This window comes from Podospora pseudocomata, chromosome 3, assembly GCF_035222375.1.
Source record: "Podospora pseudocomata strain CBS 415.72m chromosome 3, whole genome shotgun sequence".
In the NCBI taxonomy this organism is placed as follows: Eukaryota; Fungi; Ascomycota; class Sordariomycetes; order Sordariales; family Podosporaceae; genus Podospora; species Podospora pseudocomata.
This window is the reverse complement of record NC_085887.1, coordinates 2226974-2246242: the sequence shown is the minus strand read 5'-3', so window position 1 is coordinate 2246242 and position 19269 is coordinate 2226974. Positions and strand designations below refer to the sequence as shown.

General features: G+C 53.0%; 5 protein-coding genes across 5 annotated transcripts; 3 read left to right on the top strand and 2 right to left on the bottom strand.

Annotated features, from left to right (window-relative positions):
- Positions 1-217: 217 nt before the first annotated feature.
- On the bottom strand, positions 218-2186 carry rmt3 (Ribosomal protein arginine N-methyltransferase rmt3; the record flags this gene model as incomplete). Its single annotated transcript, XM_062888934.1, has 2 exons — positions 1734-2186; positions 218-1674 (listed from the first exon to the last, which is right to left on the bottom strand). Exons 1-2 carry the CDS (start codon positions 1999-2001, stop codon positions 218-220), a joined length of 1725 nt encoding a protein of 574 aa, XP_062744864.1. The 5' UTR covers positions 2002-2186.
- Positions 2187-4938: 2752 nt separating this feature from the next.
- Positions 4939-9098, bottom strand: QC762_306400 (uncharacterized protein). The gene is made up of 3 exons (XM_062888933.1): positions 8893-9098; positions 6014-8830; positions 4939-5956 (listed from the first exon to the last, which is right to left on the bottom strand). The coding sequence occupies exons 2-3, from the start codon at positions 7996-7998 to the stop codon at positions 5065-5067; spliced, it is 2877 nt and encodes a 958-aa protein (XP_062744863.1). The 5' UTR covers positions 7999-8830; positions 8893-9098; the 3' UTR covers positions 4939-5064.
- A 560-nt stretch (positions 9099-9658) lies between these two features.
- QC762_306390 (uncharacterized protein) lies at positions 9659-11203 on the top strand (the record flags this gene model as incomplete). The annotated part of the gene is made up of 1 exon (XM_062888932.1): positions 9659-11203. One exon carries the CDS (start codon positions 9659-9661, stop codon positions 11201-11203), a length of 1545 nt encoding a protein of 514 aa, XP_062744862.1.
- A 766-nt stretch (positions 11204-11969) lies between these two features.
- UFD2 (Ubiquitin conjugation factor E4) lies at positions 11970-15712 on the top strand (the record flags this gene model as incomplete). The annotated part of the gene is made up of 4 exons (XM_062888931.1): positions 11970-12778; positions 12841-13054; positions 13106-14499; positions 14553-15712. 4 exons carry the CDS (start codon positions 11970-11972, stop codon positions 15478-15480), a joined length of 3345 nt encoding a protein of 1114 aa, XP_062744861.1. The 3' UTR covers positions 15481-15712.
- Positions 15713-16328: 616 nt separating this feature from the next.
- OPT8_2 (OPT superfamily) lies at positions 16329-18812 on the top strand (the record flags this gene model as incomplete). Its single annotated transcript, XM_062888930.1, has 3 exons — positions 16329-18146; positions 18196-18672; positions 18738-18812. Exons 1-3 carry the CDS (start codon positions 16464-16466, stop codon positions 18810-18812), a joined length of 2235 nt encoding a protein of 744 aa, XP_062744860.1. The 5' UTR covers positions 16329-16463.
- Positions 18813-19269: the final 457 nt, after the last annotated feature.

The window sequence follows — 19269 nt, the reverse complement described above, 5'->3', positions numbered from 1 at the left end:
ATGCGACACACCAGCTGCTGCATCATGCGACTTGCAGCAGTGGGAATCTGCCCTGAGCTGCGAGATCGCTATGACGTGGGGTTCCAGAAGCTCCCCCCCACACTTTGCGACTCTGTGGCTTGGCATTTGTGTCAGCAAACCCATCATACAGAGCATATTCATTCCCTTGTTTATTTTGTCTATCCCATACATTTGTCCGCCGTCCCGCCGAACCTCTCTAATGGCACATCCACATCTGGCTCAGCCTCTTCTCCCCCTCCTCCCCCTCCAACCCCCAAGTCACCTTGATGTTCAACCCTCTGTGATGACCCTCGGGAATAGCATACTCAATCTCGCCCTCCAACCTCGCCCCCTCCTTGACCTTCTCCTCGCTTCCCTTCGGCTGCTTGGCATGGTCAATCAACATCAACCCCTGCCTCCAGTGCGTCTCCTTGTCAAACGGCCCGGTGGTAAACGCCACGCTCTCCTTCCCCTTGACATCCATCCATTGCTTCCACGTCAACTGCTTCTCGACCTGCTCCTGTCTCGACTCGCAGAAAAAGGTATCAAACCACACCAAGAAACCATCAAGCTTGTCCTTGGACGTATAAGTCGACGTCCACTTCTCGTTGAACACAAGGTCCTCCTTGGTGCAAGTGTGGAGGTCGAGCATCCTGAAACACTGCGCGGTGCCGGCCACGGCGGCGTCGGGGAGGTGCTCAATGCGGCAGTTGGCGTAGGTGCCTTCCTGCATGGCCTTCATGTCAAAGCCATAGACATCCCGCCAAAAGTCCATGTTGTCGGTGACGTACTCCTCGTCGGCCACAGGAGCAATCCACATCGACGTGTGCGATGGCACGAGAAGACCGGTGTCGGGCTTGAGGTACTTGTCCCTGGCGTAGAGAACAGAGGGAAGCATGGCCTCGTAGAGGAGGCAGTAACCCATCCACTCCGAGACGATGATGTCGACCGTGGGCACCGGAAGAGTAACCTCTTCAATCTTGCCACGGATGCAAGTGATGACATTGTCGAGCCCGTTGTTGAAGATGTTCTCGCGGGCCTTGTCGATGATGGCGCTGTTGTCAACAGCAAGAACCTTGGCCGCACCAGCCTTGGCGGCGAACATGGAGAGGATACCAGTACCGCATCCGATGTCGAGAACAGTCTTGCCGGCAAAGATGGCCTTGTTGTTGTAGATAAAGTCACGGTAGGCGTTGGTGCGGATCGTGTCCTTCAACATGGTCTCGTGGATGTCGTTGTGGGCGTACGACTCGAAGTAGTAGGTGGCTTCGGGTGGGGAGTTGTCTTTCTTTTCTGTGCCGTTGGTAGCAGGAGCAGGAGCAGGAGCAGGGGCTTCAGCTCTAGCCTTGGAGGACCCGGGCTTGTCATCCTCACCCCATCTCTGGTCCAAGGTCTGCTGGACAGCAAGCCTGTAGTTGGAGAATTGCTGAGAAAGCTTCTCGAGCTCTTCCTGGAGCTGCGCATTCTTCCGAAGAAGCTCATCAACGGCCGGGACCTCATTTTGCTTGATCTCCCGGGCCTGAGGAGCAGCCTCACCAGCGGCAGGGAGGTCATCCAAGCACACGATGAGGGCATCATCCTCCAGTACCGGCTTCAAGAGTGAGTCATCCTCGAGATCAGACGCCTTGATATCATCCGGCTTGACTGGCTTGCCATCGTGGACCTTTTGGCGGACTGTGATCTCATGTTTAGTTTCCATAGCTATCACATGAGAGTAAAAGTAAGCAACATACTGAAGTTGATCAACTTGATCGACCCGTAAAAGTCAAGCCCCAACCGATCTCTCACCCCCAAGAAATCCAACCCATATTTCTCCTTGCAGTAGGTGACCATGGCAAGAGCATCGTCAAAGACCTTGTCGTCCATCAGCGAGATGACCTGCACGGTCTCCTGCTCGCTGAAGTCATCACCATCGTCCTGATCACCCTGCAGCCAGTTGCCAGCCTCGGAGTTGTCTGACGAGGAGCCGTCGCTGATGGAGGGGGGGTATGCTTCGGCCATTTTGTTTCTTTTCTGAGGCACCAAAAGTGGCCGTTTCGGTGTCTGTTTTGTATAAGTGAGCGTCGGAGTTTTATTTCCAACGGCTGTGGATGAAAATTAATTTTTTTGTTTTTTTTTCTGTTCCTGGCTGCAAAATGGAGGGGTCCCATCGTTGAGCTGCAGGTCACAAAAAAAGTGCGGGGAGAGAGCCTGCAGGTGAAGGTTTCAAGGGTTCATCAAGGGTTCATCAAGGGTTCAACGCACATAACCCTAACCCCTGTATGGATGTTGCTTGCCCTGGTCAAACAAAACATCCATGGTGGACACATGGCCCCTTTTTCTGTTAAACACAGGATATTACAGTTCTTAAGTGCTATCGGGACATTTAGAGATACCTGAGAGGCTCACAGCTCACCACAGAGTTTCCAAACAAAGCAAAGGATGCAGTTATCCAGGTCATGACGACTGTTTCCCGAATCCTGGAAAAGCAACTGACTTGTCCCGTGAAACGCCTGGCTCTTTTGCTAAACCTGAGGACACCAGTGCTGGCCACAGGGAGTGTTACAAGGGCATCATAGAATGAGAGCAACCGTTTCACAAAATCGACGTCTGTATTATGAACAATAAGAGGCTGGCCAAGCCGGATCGCTGAGGTGGGTATGGTGAGCCCACAAGAGAACCTGAAAGCCAATCTGGGCCGAGAAGCAACGCAATAAACAAAAGAAACCTGATTCTCGTTGCGCAATATCGCCATCACGCCACACTCCTGATGTCCTCCTCTCTCATCCACGAGGACTGGGAGAGCGCTCTATCCATCCATGTGTTAGTCGACTGATGGCTCCTCGCATCATGAGGAATATTGTCGAGAAGAGCGTCGCGTGTCGTGCGGAGCACAACCGCGTTCATCGAAGCCTTGACCTGAACAGCCCACCTGGAATCACTGCTTCCTTTGGTTGGCGGAAAAGTAACACCTGAAAGGATCTCGTTGTGTTTAGCAGGCGGGACAAATTGTTCGTCGCCGCGCGGGGATGGCAGATTCGCCAGGTACTGCGTGCAGAACCAGCTGGCCCCCTTGCTACAGCCAATGTACCTATCTTTATCCTGGAAGATCTTCCCGGTGGCGTTGAAGAAGTTGGCAATCTGGATTGCGGCGTGGTAGCGCGTCAGAAGGACGTCTTTCTTCTGCTGAAGCCACCGGCTGATCTCGCCTTGGAAACCGAAGCCCTTGTGTTCTGTGCTCCTTCGCTCCTGCTCGAGATAATAACCCACCGCTGGATCGCTGCTGGGGATGCCGGGGAAGAGATTCGCGAGCTTTTTGACTGTGGTGAACGGGTCAGGCTCGTTGTTGTAGTCGCCATTTGCCCAGTCAAAAGCCCGGGTGAGGTTGATGGGCGTGGGCTTCAGAGCTTCCTGGTGACCACCCTTGGGCAGCCGGTCGAACTTGACACGGTAGTGCTGATTGGCAAAATACGGCAGCTTGTCGATTCCTTCCGCCACCTTGAAAGCGGCGTACTTGTGGGCTCCCAAGCGGGCGACAAAGTGTGCGAACTTGTTCACATCGTCTGAATAGTCCGGGTCCAACTTGGGTAGGTGGCGTTTGGCGAGGAAGTTCTTGAGCGGCTCTTCGAACCAGCACTGGTAGCATACAGTGACGAGTTCCACCTCGCCAGGTATTAACAGTAGGCCATCGATCCAATTCACAATGGGGTGGTTCCCCCTGCTTGGAACTCGCCTGTTTTTTTGTCCTGAGCTGTTTGACCACCTTCTTCCCAAAAGAGTGCAACTTTATGGTGTAGAAATTGATGCGGTACTGAACTCCATGATATCAAGCCACGCGCCTACACCGGCAGCAACCATCTACATTATTGGCTACCAAGACACTGAGGATGATAGACATCTAAAGTCATCATCACCCCTGCAATGTTCCAGACATAAGTAGATACCTCTCTTACGTAACTGGACCAGTCCTGGATCAAGCAAACCACAGACGCCCTTCTTATATGTGAGAGCAATGCTTTTCAGACCCCCCATTTTTACTTGCCGGACCCCCTATTCACAACACTTTTACCTATAAGCTGTTAATATAAATGAAAGTTTGAAGATAATTTTATATTTACATATTAAGTAATTTTTCTTTTTTAATTTTAAGTCGTTAAAATATAATCTTGCCTTTATAAACTAGTCTTTTAACGAAGCTCTCTCTTAGCTTTTTCCGGTTTATCAAGATATAAATATCATAGTTTTAGATCTTACTTTTTAAAAAGATATCATCCATAATATATAAAAGAAAGCCCAAAGAACACCCTTATGAACTTTTCTTTTTCATAAAGTGCGAGAGACGTAATTACTACATACTTTTTATATAGTTGGGGGGTCCAGCGAGTTGAAATGGGGTGGCTGCTCGGATGCTTTACCAATTCACCACACCTCACTTTTCAGCAACCCAGTGTATTATTTACCTGAACAACTCAAGGAGCTCGTTTAGTAAATAACAAGTGTTGGAAAACTATCCTTCTTCGGTTTCAATATGACAACCTAGAAGGCTGAGTTTACATGTGAGTAATACTTTTCCGACCCCAACCCGAGAGGAGAAAAAAGGATGTGGGCTTGCAAGAAGCCTGGGCCCCCGACTGCACAACACCTGGTCATGATCATCTGGAACTTTCACAGCCTCATCTGTAGCTCTGGCCAGCTGCGCGGCCAGCGTGACGCTGTGAAACCTCTTAGCTTCGTCGTTTGTTGACTGAACCGGCCTAAAATGGGCCATTTCGGATTTGGTTTCTTGCTGCCACATATGGCTGGCTCTGGGCTGCTTCATTTCTTCTGTGAGGCGCCTATGCAGCGGACTGGGAGTCTTTGAGCGCACAGTTGAGGTTGAAGCTCGCAATACCTTTGTCACGATCTCACCTGCCGCAGTCTCCGGTGTGGACGTGTATTCTTGAGACAAATCCTTGGCTTCAGCAAGCAATTACCCATGGCCATAGCTCTAAAAAAAAAGAAGAAAAAAGGACAACCCACATAGCGGGAGAGCGGTTGTCAAGATGCAAGAAACTATCAGACTTTCTACCATCTTTCAACTCATATCTACATAGTAGCACCCACAGCCTGGCTATCAATCACCAAACTCGCCCCCTCCTCATCACTCTTCGGCTTGGCAAGGTGCACATTCACCCCGGCATCCTGGGCATACACCCTCAACCCAAGAACAGCAACCGCGTTCCACGGGATGGAAGGCGAGTTCTCGTCCTCGGCCAATTTGCGGGCTTCTTCTTCCTCCTTCTGCCGCTGTTCCTCCTCCTCCTTTTCTTTCTCCTCCTCCTCATCCGTTTCAGACTCGTACTCAGACTCGGAATCATCCTCCTCCTCTTCCTTTTTCTTCTCTTCTGCTTTGTTCTCGTCAGGCTTGGCTTCTTTCTCCTCCGCGGCTGGGGTGGTGGTGGTGGTGGTGGTGGGAACAGGCCTGATAGCCAGTGTCTCCTCCTTCTTACCGTCGTCTTTCTTCTCCTCCTTCTGTCCTTCCTTGGGGGGAGCAGGGGCGGACGAAGAGGCGGTGGAGATGGTCTTGGGAGCTTCAGTCTTCTTCTCCTCAGCCTTGGTAGTGGCAGCAGCAGCAGCATCCTCCTTTTTCTCAACCGCATCCTCCGATTTCTCCGATTCCTCTTTCTTGTCAGTGTCCTCCTTCTTCTCGCCAGCCTTGACATTAACCGTCGTCTCACCACCCTCGGGAACTTTCACCGTGACCTCGGCAGCAGCAGCCTTCTTTTTCTTCTCCTTCTCCTTCCGCTTCTTAGCCCTCTCCCTCTCCTTCTTCCGCTTGGCCTTTTCTTTGGCCTTGAGCTTCTTCGCCTCAGCCTTCCTCTTGGCCTCCTCCTTTTTCTTGAGGATGAGGTCGTCCTCGTCGGGGATGCCACCTTTGGCGTGGGCGAGGTCGTATTGCATGCCTACCTGGCGGAGTTTGGAGGGGTTTTTATCGGCCCTACAAAGCGGGTGTTAGTTATTCGAAAGGGAAATGGAAATGGAGAGAGATAGATACCATTTTTTGACAACGTCTTCGACTTGATCCCTCCAGTCGCATCTTTCGGCCGTCACCTTGGGCAAGACCTCATACCTCCCCGGCTCGAGGTCAACCTCACAGCTTACCGATCGGTTCTCCCACTGGTGAACAGGTCTCACCCGGCAGATGTGCTCCTCGTCCTTGCCGCCTTCTTTCTTCAACAGGAAGTGAAGGGAGAAGTTGTATTGTCCCTCAAAGCCCTGAAAGTATCTTTCGTCAAGCTGGCTCAACACCACAACCACCGTCCCTGCTTTTTTGACCTCGATCACGAATTTCTGGTTGAGATACCCCGCCACCCAGCCCACACTCACACTCGTCCATTGTTGCACCACCGTCCACTTCTCATCAAAAAGTCTAGTCCGGTGGATAAACAAAAACGTCTCCAGCATATCAGCATAACTCATCCAAAAAACACCATCATCCCCAAAAGTATGATTCAGCTTCTTGAACCAGTAAGGAGTCCACTCCTTGCTCCCATCCGACCAAGGCCCGTTCCACTCCCCCACGCCATCACTGCTCCTCTGACCCCACGGGTTCCTGATCTTGACCAACCTCACCTTCTTCCCATCCTCACCCACCTCCTCCGTAGCCTTAAGAATAGAATAAGCATGCCCCAACGCAAGGCCACCCTTGTAGCTATCCCACCCGGTCCCGATAGCCGACAAGGCGAAGACGAACTCCCCATCAGCATTCACCAGCTCCTTCCAAAGCTTATCCTTCCTGAGCACCCGGTTGGCAGCAACAGTGGTAGTAACACCGCCAGTCATATCCTCCACAGCCTCCCCGCTCCACCCCCCAGAAATAGCCTCGTAATCTCCGTGAACCTTTGCGTACGCCTTCTCCAAGATCGGGAGCCAAGTCTCGTTTTGGTCTTCGCACTGCGCAAAATAGAGGGCTTCGCTCCCGGTTTGGTATCTCTTTCTGTACTCCCTTGCCAACTTGCCGGTCGAGTCGTACCGGTCGCCGTAGTAGTCAAAGTCGGGGTACTGGAGGTAGAGGTTGTCGTCTACCACGGTAGAGATCCACTCCCCGTCTCTGTAGAACACAAAGCCGTACACGCCGACTTCCTCGTCGCGGACGACGCAGACTCTGTCCATTAGGTCCTTTCGGTGGGTGATGGTGGCCACGGCGGCGAGCCACCAGCAGTCGCCGTTGGAGCCTTGCTTGATGTCCGAGGACGAGTACCCGTCTATGGTCCATTGGGGAGACGAAAAAACCCAGTCGAGGCGGTGCTTGGAGCCGGGGTTGTACCACTCGCCGCACTGGACGCCGTTCTTGCTCCTGGTGGATTTGGGGTTGGCTCTGGGGTCGGTGTGGTGACGGGGCGAGTTTTTGCCGTGGGGGAGGACGCCTTTCTGTGCGGCAGCAGCTTGTTGAGCTTGGGGGGTAGCTCCCTTGGTCACGGGTTGGCCTTTGGTTCCCCAGGCGCCGAAGAGAGCGGCCCAGGGGTCGTCGGCGATGTAGCCTCTGACTACTCCGGGGTCCAAGGCGACAGTTCCGCCTGGTCCGAGCGCGTTGGATTCGGCAAGGGTGTCGAGGCTTCGCTTGAAGCGGTCGGCGCTGACGGCGTTGCCGGTATCTTCAGTGTCCCAGTCGTCCCAGTCGAAGCGGACGAGGCCGTTGAGGCAGTTGTCTTCGAGATCCCACTCGATATCAAAGTCGGGGTCGGTGAACTTTTCATTGGTACGGTGGCACTCTTTGATGATGCGCTGGACTTTCTCCCGGCACTCTTTTGCTGCAGCCTCGTAAGACTCGGCTGCGTTGCGGGCTGAGCGGGCTGGTTGGCCATCCTCGAGTGAGAGAGGGAGGATGGAAGAATAGAGAGAACGAGGGAAGATGCGGGTGACTTTGCCGGGCTTCTTGGTGAAGTATCGGTCCCAGAACTCGTGGATGAGCTCCTGGGGAGCCTTGGTGTAGTTCTTCTTCGTTGTGGGGGGAGGGATGGGAGGGGGTGGGGTGGACATCTTGGGCAACTTGGGGTTGGCGGTTGTCTTGGACAGAGAAGACAATATACTCCAGTTTTTGAAGTAACTAAGAAAGGATCAGATGTCTTGAGAAGACTCGAGACAGCCTAGAGAAGGTTGAGGAAGACCAGAGCAGACACACACGAGAGAGGGAGAGAGAGGTGGGAACAGGCTCACTTAAACCTAAGGACGACGCCGTCGAGTGACATGGTGTAGCCCTATAGCTGAGGTGAGCTTCTAGGTTGCATGAAGACGAACGCACTAGCACCGTTTGTGTCTCGTCAGCTAGCCATCCCTCATATCATATCCACAAGAGGTAAGCCTAGAACGGTTGCGTGGGGTCGGCGGGTTAAACAGGGTTGAAGAAGAAACAAGGGTCCTATCTGCAGCAAAGGGACTGTTTGTTACAGGCTGAGGACGGATACAACGGCGAGCTTCTTCAAAGCACGAATAAGGTTGTGCTACCGCCCTCGTTTGAGGCTGCTGGGCCACACGCTTGCTGGTCTGACTGGTCTCGTAAGGGGCTGACTAAGGAGAGATATCCAATGGAGTGCTGACAGAGCACACCGTCTTCTTGATAAATGTCGGTTGGCTTTCTTCCCGTACTGCATAGAGCCGAGCTAATAACGCAGTGAGATGAAGAGTTATTGGAGTGGAAGCTGGGTTGAGCCGCTTGAGAAGGTGGGATTCTTGGCAGCAATGGTTAGGTTAGACGACATGGCCCACATCACCAATGACAGTCGGAACGTTGCTCAGTGTCCCTGTGGCACAGCTGTACGGAACATTCATCTATGCTTGAGCTGTGTGGCTGGGAAGCGGGGTGGTCGTAATACTGAAAAAGAGAGGGATTAGTGAGCAGGATCACTCAACATGGAGCACGACTTGCAATCTCACTGCAGTGCCTAGACGGAGGTCTGTTATGAAAGCATATAGTGCCTTCCGAGGCTCGTAGTATGCATGCTGCATTATGCTCCTTTGTCTCACGCCAGAAAATAGTGAGAAGTTGTATGGAGAACGAAGAAGAGGGGAAGGAACAGAGACCCTAACCCTAGATGGAGGGCGAGCTACAGGTGTTGTTGATTATGACCTCAGTGTTTAGGAGCTGAATGGATGAGACAAACTTCCAGAAGAGTTATATAAACTGCATGAGCAGTAGTTCAACAATATGTTTTTATCACATGTCGCCATCTGCTGCCATGGCCTGGCTACCCACTCTACCTTAGGGTGCCAGTAGCTTCATAGGTCCCACTTTTCTTATCGATAGGGCCAGTCGTCAAGGTTCTGGAGGGACAAATCCCCGCTCTTTTGATCGAGTCCTGCGCGCGATGACAAAGTCATACAGCTCTTGGCTGTGCAGATGGCATATCCAGAGGGCTAATATTGAGGTAGCACAAGTACCACTTCACGGTTGTCGAACCCTCAGTTTGCTGAAGTGTTTGAGAAAACGAAAGACAAAAGGCGGACACCCAAGTCAGCCTTATAATTTGAAAGTGGGGTACATGGATCAGCTATCGATGCGGTGATAGGTGGTGACCTCGGCAGAGCTGGTACTTCCACCTCCAGCCGCCTCCATTGCGCCGCAACCCTCCCTCTTCTGGTCAGTCCCCGTCGCCGCCACCTGCATCAACATTTCGTTGTCGATGCGATCAGATTCAATTCAATGCCACCACCAAATACCCCAGAGGAAGGCTTGCTTCCCCCTCAGTCGGAGCCCTCGAGAATCGCGTCCATTCTGGCGACGGCAACCCCACCTCCAGTAGATTCAGCGCCTGAGCAGGCCCCCTCGCCTGAGGCTGCTGCTACCACCACCACCACCACACACACAGTCGTCCCTTCGTCACCAGAGGACCCTGCGCTCCTCGAGATAGACTACCAGATCCTCGAGTATCTCGACGCAGTAGATGAGACGCTTCTGTGCCCAGTGTGCAAAACACCATTTCATGAACCCATAACCACATCATGCGGTCACACATTCTGCGCCTGGTGCATCAACCGAGCCCTTGACATCCAGCCAACATGTCCCATCGACCGTCAGCCGCTCACAAAGACGCGTGACTATCATCGGCCACCGCTGATCATCAAAGATCAACTCGATCGCCTCAAAGTCAAATGCCCCAACAAGGGCTGCGATCACATCTGCCCTCGGGAGCATCTCGACAGCCATTATGAGCGCCGCTGCGAGCACACCATGGTGCGCTGCCCCGACGCCAGATGCAGGAAGAGAATTGCCCGCCGCCACGTCCAGGGACCTGCCAGCACCTGCATGCATCGCGAGGTGTCATGCCGATACTGTGACGAGAGGGTGGCGCTGGTGGATCTGAACACACACTACGACTTCCTCTGCAGCGGAGCAACAACAAAGTGCTCGGCGTGCGAAGCAACCGTCGTTCTCCATCGCATGGAGAAGCACTGCGCCGAAGACTGTCTGGAAACGCAGGTACGGTGCAAGTGGCACATTGCCGGCTGCAAGGTCGACGATAAACGGTACCTGGTTCAAGAACATGAGACTGGCTGCCCCTACGAGATTATTGGGGAACTCCTCAAGCAACGGGCCGAGGACCGCCGGATAATCGACAACCTCACCGATCGCTTGGTGGCTTTGGAGACGGAACGGCGAGAGCATCAGGAACGACGCGCTCGTCGGCGAGAACTCTCCCGCCAGGCACCAAATACGTCCCACGGAGCAGACGCAATCGACCTCTCCGCTCCCGATCCCTCCACTTTCTTTTACGACATGGAATGGAGACCAGACCTTTCCAACGTGGGAGCAGGCGAGAATAGATCATGGGGCTCACCCGAAGACTACATGCTTGCCCGCTTCGAGCGACTGGAAAGCCGGATGGAGGACCTTTCCAAGCAGGTGGTTGAGCTGGATGCGCACCAGTCCATGAGTATGCTACAGCAGATCATGCCACTCAACCAGCAGCTCGTCGAACTAGGCAGCAAGGTGGGCGTCCTGAACATGCACACTACCTGGTTGATGAACATGCAGAGACACAACCATCTCCAGCAGCGAGCCGGAGCAGTGAGCTCGTCAGGAAGCGGCATGGGCAATTCTGGAATGGCGTCAATGTCGCAAATGTCATCCGCCAACGATATCAACAACAACTTCCCTGTCAGGTTAACAGAGGGCGGACTGCCATACCGGACTACAGCTAGCCGCCGGAACAGTGATGGGAGAGGAGAGCCACCTCCCCGGCTGTGAAGATACAATGTTGAATGTTGATCAAAGCGTACCGCATATTTTCTGGCGCTGGGTATGGACGGGAGGGCAATGTTGCCCAGTCATGAGCTGTGTGAGAGTTGTATGGCTATCGTTGATATGGCGCTATGGACGTAATGGGTTGCATCATGAATTAGGTATGCGTAATGAGGTTATTCAGAGATGTTCTGTGGACAGGTCTCTTCATGTAGAAACAACAAAAATAGACGAGCAACTAATAATGAAGGAGGATGAAGCTTGAAGAATAGAAAGAAGAAAGAAACATGCTATAGTCTACCTATGTCGAAGTGGTGATGCCCTCTAGGCAACGATAACGATAAGATAAGGATAAGGTTAGATTAGTAATGCCTACCATCAGCTCTCTCTTAAAAGGCGGAAAAGACGTCTTCTTCGAGCTTCCAGCGCACACAGCGCCCAAAGCAGCGGCGGGCACAAGTCAATGACAGGGCATTTTCGTCCCAAGAATACTTTGTCCAGGCTGTCTTTAGGCTCCAGCTGTTAGCGCAACCCCCCCAACGTGAGCTGAGTTCCGACCCCGCCATATTTACTCTGGAGCTTCAGGCGACTTCCAAGGTTTTTGGCTTTCAAGGCAAAAGTTCTAGTGTGTTGGTGGCTGCCGTTAAATCTTCTCTCTGCATTCCTTACAGAGTCTTTTTTTGTTTTTTTATTATCTGTCTGCTTCTGCTGTCAATTCCTAGACTTTTCCAGCACCGCCCGCTCGGCCGAATAAGACTGCCGAATCATCACGATGGATCCTACTGAAGAACAGCAGCCGCCAGCGGCCCCGGCCCCGGCCCCGGCCCCGCCACCAGCCCCGGCGTCAACACTGCCTGATGCGCCCGACCGAGAAACCATGGAGGCAATCCGTCGCCGAAGACTCGAGAAGCTCGGCGGGGGGCCGGGCAGCGCGGCTGGCTCGGGAGCAAACAGCCCATCGGCCACATCACCAACCGGTGGCTCACCAACCAGTGGGACACCCGTGCCTGAGAAGGCAGCCCCCATCGTTCCCATCGCGAACCGATCACAAATCAACATCACCCCTTCGCCGTCCTCCGCAACCGCCCCAAAAGACAAGGCCGTCAACAGCATACCCGGGGAAGAGCTGGGATCTAAAAGACGGGCCTCGGAGCTGGAAGGTTCACCATCAGGAGCCCCAGCTCCACCACGGAAACAGACACCAGCTCAGGAATCCTTCGAAGACTATGCCGACCGAATCCTGGGGTCCATCTTCCGCATGACGGTGGATGCTGCACGCACAAAAGATGCCCACGGCCACAAGTTGACATTCTTGCCCAACCTGAGCCAGGACCTCACAGAAGAGGTGGCCCCTCTGAAGCTGTCCCAGGACCGGCTGGAGGAGGCCATCATGGAGGCGGCCACAGAGTACCCAAAGGACAAGCCACTGTTTGAGTACCTGCTGACTTGCTGGAAGCGGGTAGTCCGGACGCTTAAGGCGCTGAGGAACCCAACCCCCCAGAAGGAGGCCTTGTTGAAGGAGGCGAGACGATTGTGCTTTAGCAACTGCATCTTTTCGTTGACGATGCCGGAACTGTTCAGGTATTTTCTGTCAAAAACGGGTCAGCTTTTTGTTTGGTATGCTGACTTTTGTGGGCGTGAAGTCGGGAATCGAGCCCCGTGCACGACACACTCGTTCCGTATCTCTTGAAGGAGGTTGAGAACGAGAGTGGGCTATGTATGGACTTCATCGGGGAGGCCGTGTCTCGATTCGATGAGGATGATACCATTGCGCCGCTGTTCACCAAGGCCATGGTTGATATCAGCAGCAAGCTCTCTACGATGACCATGAATGATGATTACAAGCCTTATGTTAATGTAAGTGAATCGAGACGAGCACGGTTGAAAAGATTGTGCTGACATTATTAGGCCCTGAAAACATATGCCAGATATGCACCACTTCTGAATGAACTGGCAGCTCACCCGTGCTTCCAGATGGCGCAATCGGCACCGGGCATCGAGAAGAACACCCTTCTGGGCCCCTTCTTCAGGATATCGCCCCTGCAGCCAGAGGTTGCTGCTGTGTACTTTGCTGGGCCTCGCACCATGGACCCCAGACATATCGCGACGTCTCAGAGCGCCCTGCAAATGACCCTCAACACACACCAAGCCGACCTCAGAGATATCATTAATGCCTTTATTCGCGCCAGCAACCAGACACGGAACAAGGTCCTGGATTGGTTCGCCTACATCATGAACGTCAACCACAAACGAAGAGCCATGCAGCATGATCCCAGGGAAGTGTCCTCGGACGGCTTCATGATCAATGTCACCGTCATTCTGGACTACCTCTGCGAGCCATTCATGGACAGCACATTCTCCAAAGTCAGCCGCATCGATATCAACTACTTTCGGAGAAATCCAAGGATTGATATCAAGGACGAGACCAAGCTCAATGCCGACCAGGCCCAGTCGGACAAGTTTTACTCGACCAAGCTGGAGGGCGAAAACAACTTCATCACCGAGGTGTTCTTTTTGACACTCGCGGCTCACCACTACGGAAGCGAGGCAACCAATGCCAAGATCAAGACGCTGGACAGGGAGATTAAGCACTTCGAAAAGAACATTGCCCTGATGGAGGCCGAGCGTCCCAAGGTGATCAACCGGCCTTCTGAGCTTCGGCGGTTGGATGATGCTCTGAAACGGTATACGGCCATATTGGAAGCCTCCATGTCTCTTAGAATGTGCATCTCTGGCGTATCGCTGGAGCAAAAGATGCAGGCCCGGTCGCTGCTGTTTATGCGCTATGTCACGGTCTGGCTTTTGCGCGTTGCCAGCGGGACGGAGTACACGCCGGAGAAGCAGCTCACGCTCCCGCTGCCAGCCAACCAGCCTGAGGCATTCCAGTGCCTTCCCGAGTACGCGTTGCAGGATGTTGTGGACAACTTCAAGTTTGTCTTCCGAGAGGTGCCGCAGGTTATTGTCAATGCGGTCGGGGACGAGCTGATTGCGCTCTGCATCACCTTTTTGGAGTCGTCCGAGTACGTCAAGAACCCGTACTTGAAATCGTCGTTGATCACGCTCTTGTACCAGGGGACATGGCCTAGGTATCATCTCAGCAAGGGGTTCTTGGGCGAGCTGATGACGAGCACCAAGTTTGCGAACCAGTACCTGCTCCATGCGGTTATGAAGTTTTACATTGAGTGCGAGCTTACCGAGAATGGGTTCTACGACAAGTTCAACATTCGGTACGAGATCTTTCAGATCATCAAGTGTGTGTGGGTCAACGACCATTACAGGCAGCAGCTGGTGCAGTCTAGCAAGTGAGTTTTCCTCTCTTTCGGTCGAGGCTGATCGTCATACTGACCAGTGGTAGGTCTAACCGGTCGTTCTTCGTACGCTTTGTCAACCTTTTGATGAACGACGCTACGTATGTTCTTGATGAGGGCTTGGGGAAGTTCCCCAAAATCCACCAGTTTCAGCTCGATTTGAAGAATCCAAACCTGTCGCAGCAGGACCGGGAGAGGCTGGAAGAGGAGCTGCGTGAGGCCGAGAACAGGGCCACGTCGTTCATGCAGCTTGCCAATGAGACAGTCGGCATGATGAGGCTGTTTACCAAGACTCTGAGCGAAGCGTTCACGATGCCAGAGATTGTCCAGCGTCTGGCGGGCATGCTGGACTACAACCTCGACATGTTGACGGGTCCCAAGTCCAAGAACTTGCGCGTCGACAATCCCGAGAAGTACCACTTTTCTCCCAAAACCCTGCTGCCCGAAATTGCGGACATTTACCTCAACCTCGGCTCCTCCCCCGCCTTTGTCGAGGCGGTCGCGGGAGATGGCCGCTCTTACCGCGACTCGACAATGAGGCAGACTGCCCAAATCCTTAGGGGGAAGCATCTGAAAGATGAGCACGAGGTCCAGGCGTGGGAGAGGCTGTGTGAGAAGTTCAGAAAGGCCAAGGAGATATTGGAGCAGGCCGAGATTGACTTTGACGACGCGCCGGCCGAGTTTGAGGACCCGATCATGGGGAGTCTGATGGATGATCCGGTTTGGTTGCCGTCGAGGCACGTGGTGGACCGGAGCACGATCGTGCAGCATTTGTTGAGCGATCCGAAGGATCCGTACACGAGGCAGCCGATGAGTATCGAGGATGTGGTGCCGCATACGGAGCTGAAGGAGAGGATTGAGGCCTGGAAGGAGGAGAGGAGGGCCGAGGCGAGGAGGGTGAAGGAGGAGAAATTGGTGGGGGTTACGGAGGGGGAGGGGGAAGGGGAGGGGGAAAAGATGGATACTACCGAGTAGAGTGTGTAGGGGGTGGAAGATAGCGTGTGGATAGGGGGGTGAACAGCGTATTGAGTTGATGGTGATATTTTTGCTTGGCTTTGGTTTATTGTGATAATTTATGTATTAGGAAAGAGATAAGGGGGGGCGTTGGGGGTATAAGGCGTTGAGAAAGCAATGGGTAGGGAGCAGATTTATGTTTTTTTGTTGTCTGGTGCTTTTGAGTGAGTGAGGCATATGGTGATAAAAGTGGTGCTTGATTGTGATTGTTCCCCGCTAATGTCTGGTTAAACCTATTATCATGTGGTAAGGTATGCCTTTAAAGACAATTTATGGGCCTTTAAAGACAGTTAATAGGCCTTTAAACATAAGTCCATAGTCCTTGCAAAGAACTATAAGACCTTAAAAGAGAGTTGACAGGCCTTTGAAGACAGTCAAGAAACCTTTAAAGATGTTTAAAATGCCTATTAATTTGCCTTTGAGGTACGGATATGGCCGGTGTCAATTGTTCTTGGGGGGAGGAGAGTGTGACTGCGAGTCCTGCTTGAACATGTCAGTCAATCTCGAGAAGAACCCGAACCTGCCTATGATTTTATTTATTCATCAGTTGCACTACTCCGTAACTAGCTGGTGAACACGTCAGGCAGCACCGGGATTGGTGTGCGTGTTAGTGTTAGTGGTCACGCTGCAATTGGTTAGCGGGTGTGCATTTTACCCGCTCCTGATGGGGTTAGCGGCCTATTGGTCACTAAGCGGTGGCGTGCCTCAGCGGGTGTGTGTTGTGTTATCAATTGATTGTTTCATACACACACACTCTCTCTCTCTCTCTTGCGCTCTCTCTCTCTCTCTCACTTTCTCTCTCTCTCTCTCTCACTCAAAACAGTTCATTATTTAGCATCGTCTTCATCATTGTTTATCATTAATCCGCCAGGCAGTCTTGATGTAAGCCTCACATCTGTTCTTCATCCCCTTTCATCTCATCATTTGATTTTCATCACGCCAAAATGGCAGGCTCAATAACCACTCCTGTCGATGATGGGGGAGGGGTGCGCAAACGGTCCTCATCACTCACCCCCTTCTCCTCCTCCTCCTCTTCTTCTTCTTCTTCTTCGGCAGCGTCCGGCCTGGCGATCCCAGCGGTGGTTCATGACGACCCGAATGATACCTCCCCCCTTTTGACCCCTTCCCCCTCCCCCTCCCCTTCGCCTCGAAAACGAAAAATCATTCGTGGCAGCCATTTCACCCCCCGCGCGCTGGCGGTGGGCCTCCTCGTGGGTCTGATAATCTGCTTCAGCAACATGTACTTTGGCCTGCAGACAGGCTGGGTATCAACAATGACCATGCCCGCCTCCCTCCTCGGTTTCGGGATCTTTAGGTTGTTGAGGGATCGATTAGGGGACCTGCCGTTCAGTCCGGTGGAAAACGTGCTTGTTCAGACTGTGGCGGGGAGCATGGCGATCATGCCTTTGGGGTGCGGGTTTGTTGGTGTTGTTCCTGCGATGGAGTATTTGCTCAGGGAAGAAGAAATGGGGCCGGTGAGGATGGGGTTGTGGAGGGGGTGTGTTTGGGGGGTGGGGTTGTGTTTTTTTGGGGTTGTTTTTGCGGTGCCGTTGAGGAGGCAGGTGCTGATTAGGGAGCAGCTGAAGTTTCCGAGTGGGTTTAGCACGGCGGTTTTGATCAGTGTGCTGCATGGGCAGACGAAGGGGGTGGAGGAGGCGGGCGGGGAGAAGAAAAACCCCCATGGGTTTGCGAGTTTGGTTGGGGATGATGAGAGTTTTTATGGGGGGGAGGAGGTGAGGGATGGGGAGGAGGAGGATAACAAGAAATCCGAGGGGTGGAAGAGGAATGTGAGACTGTTGATTGTATGCTTTTTGCTTTCCGGCATCTCGACTTTTGCGACGTATTTTTTGCCTGTGTTGAGGAACATTCCCATCTTTGGAAGTGTCGCGGCGAGCACGTGGCTTTGGACACTCAACCCGAGTTTGGCGTATGTGGGACAGGGAATTATCATGGGTCCAGCGACGACGTTGCATATGCTTCTTGGTGCGGTGGTGGGATGGGGGGTTTTGTCACCGCTGGCAAAGAACAAGGGATGGGCTCCGGGACCGGTGTCGGATTGGGAGCATGGGAGTAAGGGGTGGATCGTTTGGGTTTCGTTGGCTATTATGCTTGCTGACTCCGTGGTGAGCTTGGGGTATTTGGCTTTCAGGTCGGTGAGGTTGTACTGGCCTCGGATGAAGGGGGTGTTGCCAAAGAGCGTCAGGAATTTGCTGCCGGGAGGACGCCAGGGGTATGCCTCTCTGCCTAGGACCGACTCTTCTTCCGAGTCGGAAGATGGAGGCCCGTTGCTTGCTGAGATTGAGGAGGAGAAGGAACATGATGATGCGCCTCCTGACCAGCAGATCAGCAACAAGGTAGTGAGCATTGGGCTTGCTGCCTCGATCATCTTTTGCGTTGGATGCATTCGCTATGTTTTTGGAGACTTGGTGCCGCTTTATGCTACTATTACGGCGGTGTTTATGGCACTAGTGCTGAGTATCATGGGAGTGAGGGCTCTTGGTGAGACGGACTTGAACCCGGTTTCGGGGATTAGCAAGCTTGCTCAGCTGTTCTTCGCGTTCATCATTCCGCAGTCGAACAAGTCGAGTGTCCTGATCAATTTGGTTGCTGGAGCTGTGTCTGAGGCGGTATGTTGATGCTCACACATTCTTTGGATCTAACTAACAGGCAATACAGGGCGCTCTTCAGGCCGGCGATCTGATGCAGGATCTCAAGACCGGCCATTTACTCGGAGCAGCCCCCAAGGCTCAGTTCTGGGGACAAGTCATCGGTGCTACTGCCGGAGCTGTGGCAAGCGCGTTCATCTACCAGCTCTACACTTCAGTTTACACTATCCCAGGAGACTTGTTCCAAGTGCCTACTGGCTACGTCTGGATCTTTACTGCCAGGCTGGTGACGGGTGAGGGACTGCCTCCGATGGCGAAGGAGTGGGCTGTGGGTGCAGCTTTGTTGTTTGCCGTCACGACAGCGGCTCGCACCTCGATGACTCGAACCAAACGACTGCAGGCGCTGGTTCCAGGCGGGATTGCGGTTGCTGTGGGGATGTACAATGTGCCGTCGTTTACACTGGCGAGGACAATCGGTGGGTTGTTGAGCTGGTGGTGGAGGTCGTACAAGGGGTGGCAGGATACACCGTTGATTGTGTTGGCTTCTGTGAGTTTCTCTGCATCTTGGATGAGGTGTGGGTTTGATGAAAGATGCTGACTGTGATTACGTAGGGTTTCATTTTGGGAGAAGGGTTTTTGAGCATCGTGAATCTGATCATGCAGAGCGCTGGGGTTCCTCATCTGTAGGGTTCCCTGGACTAGGTGGCGTTGGAGTTGGGTTTTTGATTTCTGGGACAGCAACATAGCATTAGCATGAGACGGCGTTTTAGCTGCTCGAAGCTATCACATCAGCGGTTAGATATGTATCCTGCATGAGGCATCAGTAAGCCCAGCGGGGCACCAGGAAACTGGCCTTCCTTATTTGATCTCCTTCCTCGAACAGTTGGGCGGAGACAATATCTCCCCCGTTGAAAGTCGGCATTCATTGCAACCTCCGAATGCCGCCATGTTCACAGCCTGATAAGTTGATTCCTATCTAGGTGTTCCGGTCCACTGTCCCGGTAACCCAGCCTATAAAAGGGTTGCTTTTGGCGATTATGCAGTTGGCAAACAGCCCAACATCCCCAACCTCTAAAAACCATTTGTGTCCCCCACCATCACTACGACCAACATATGAACACCGCCCACCCCTCCACCCCTCCAC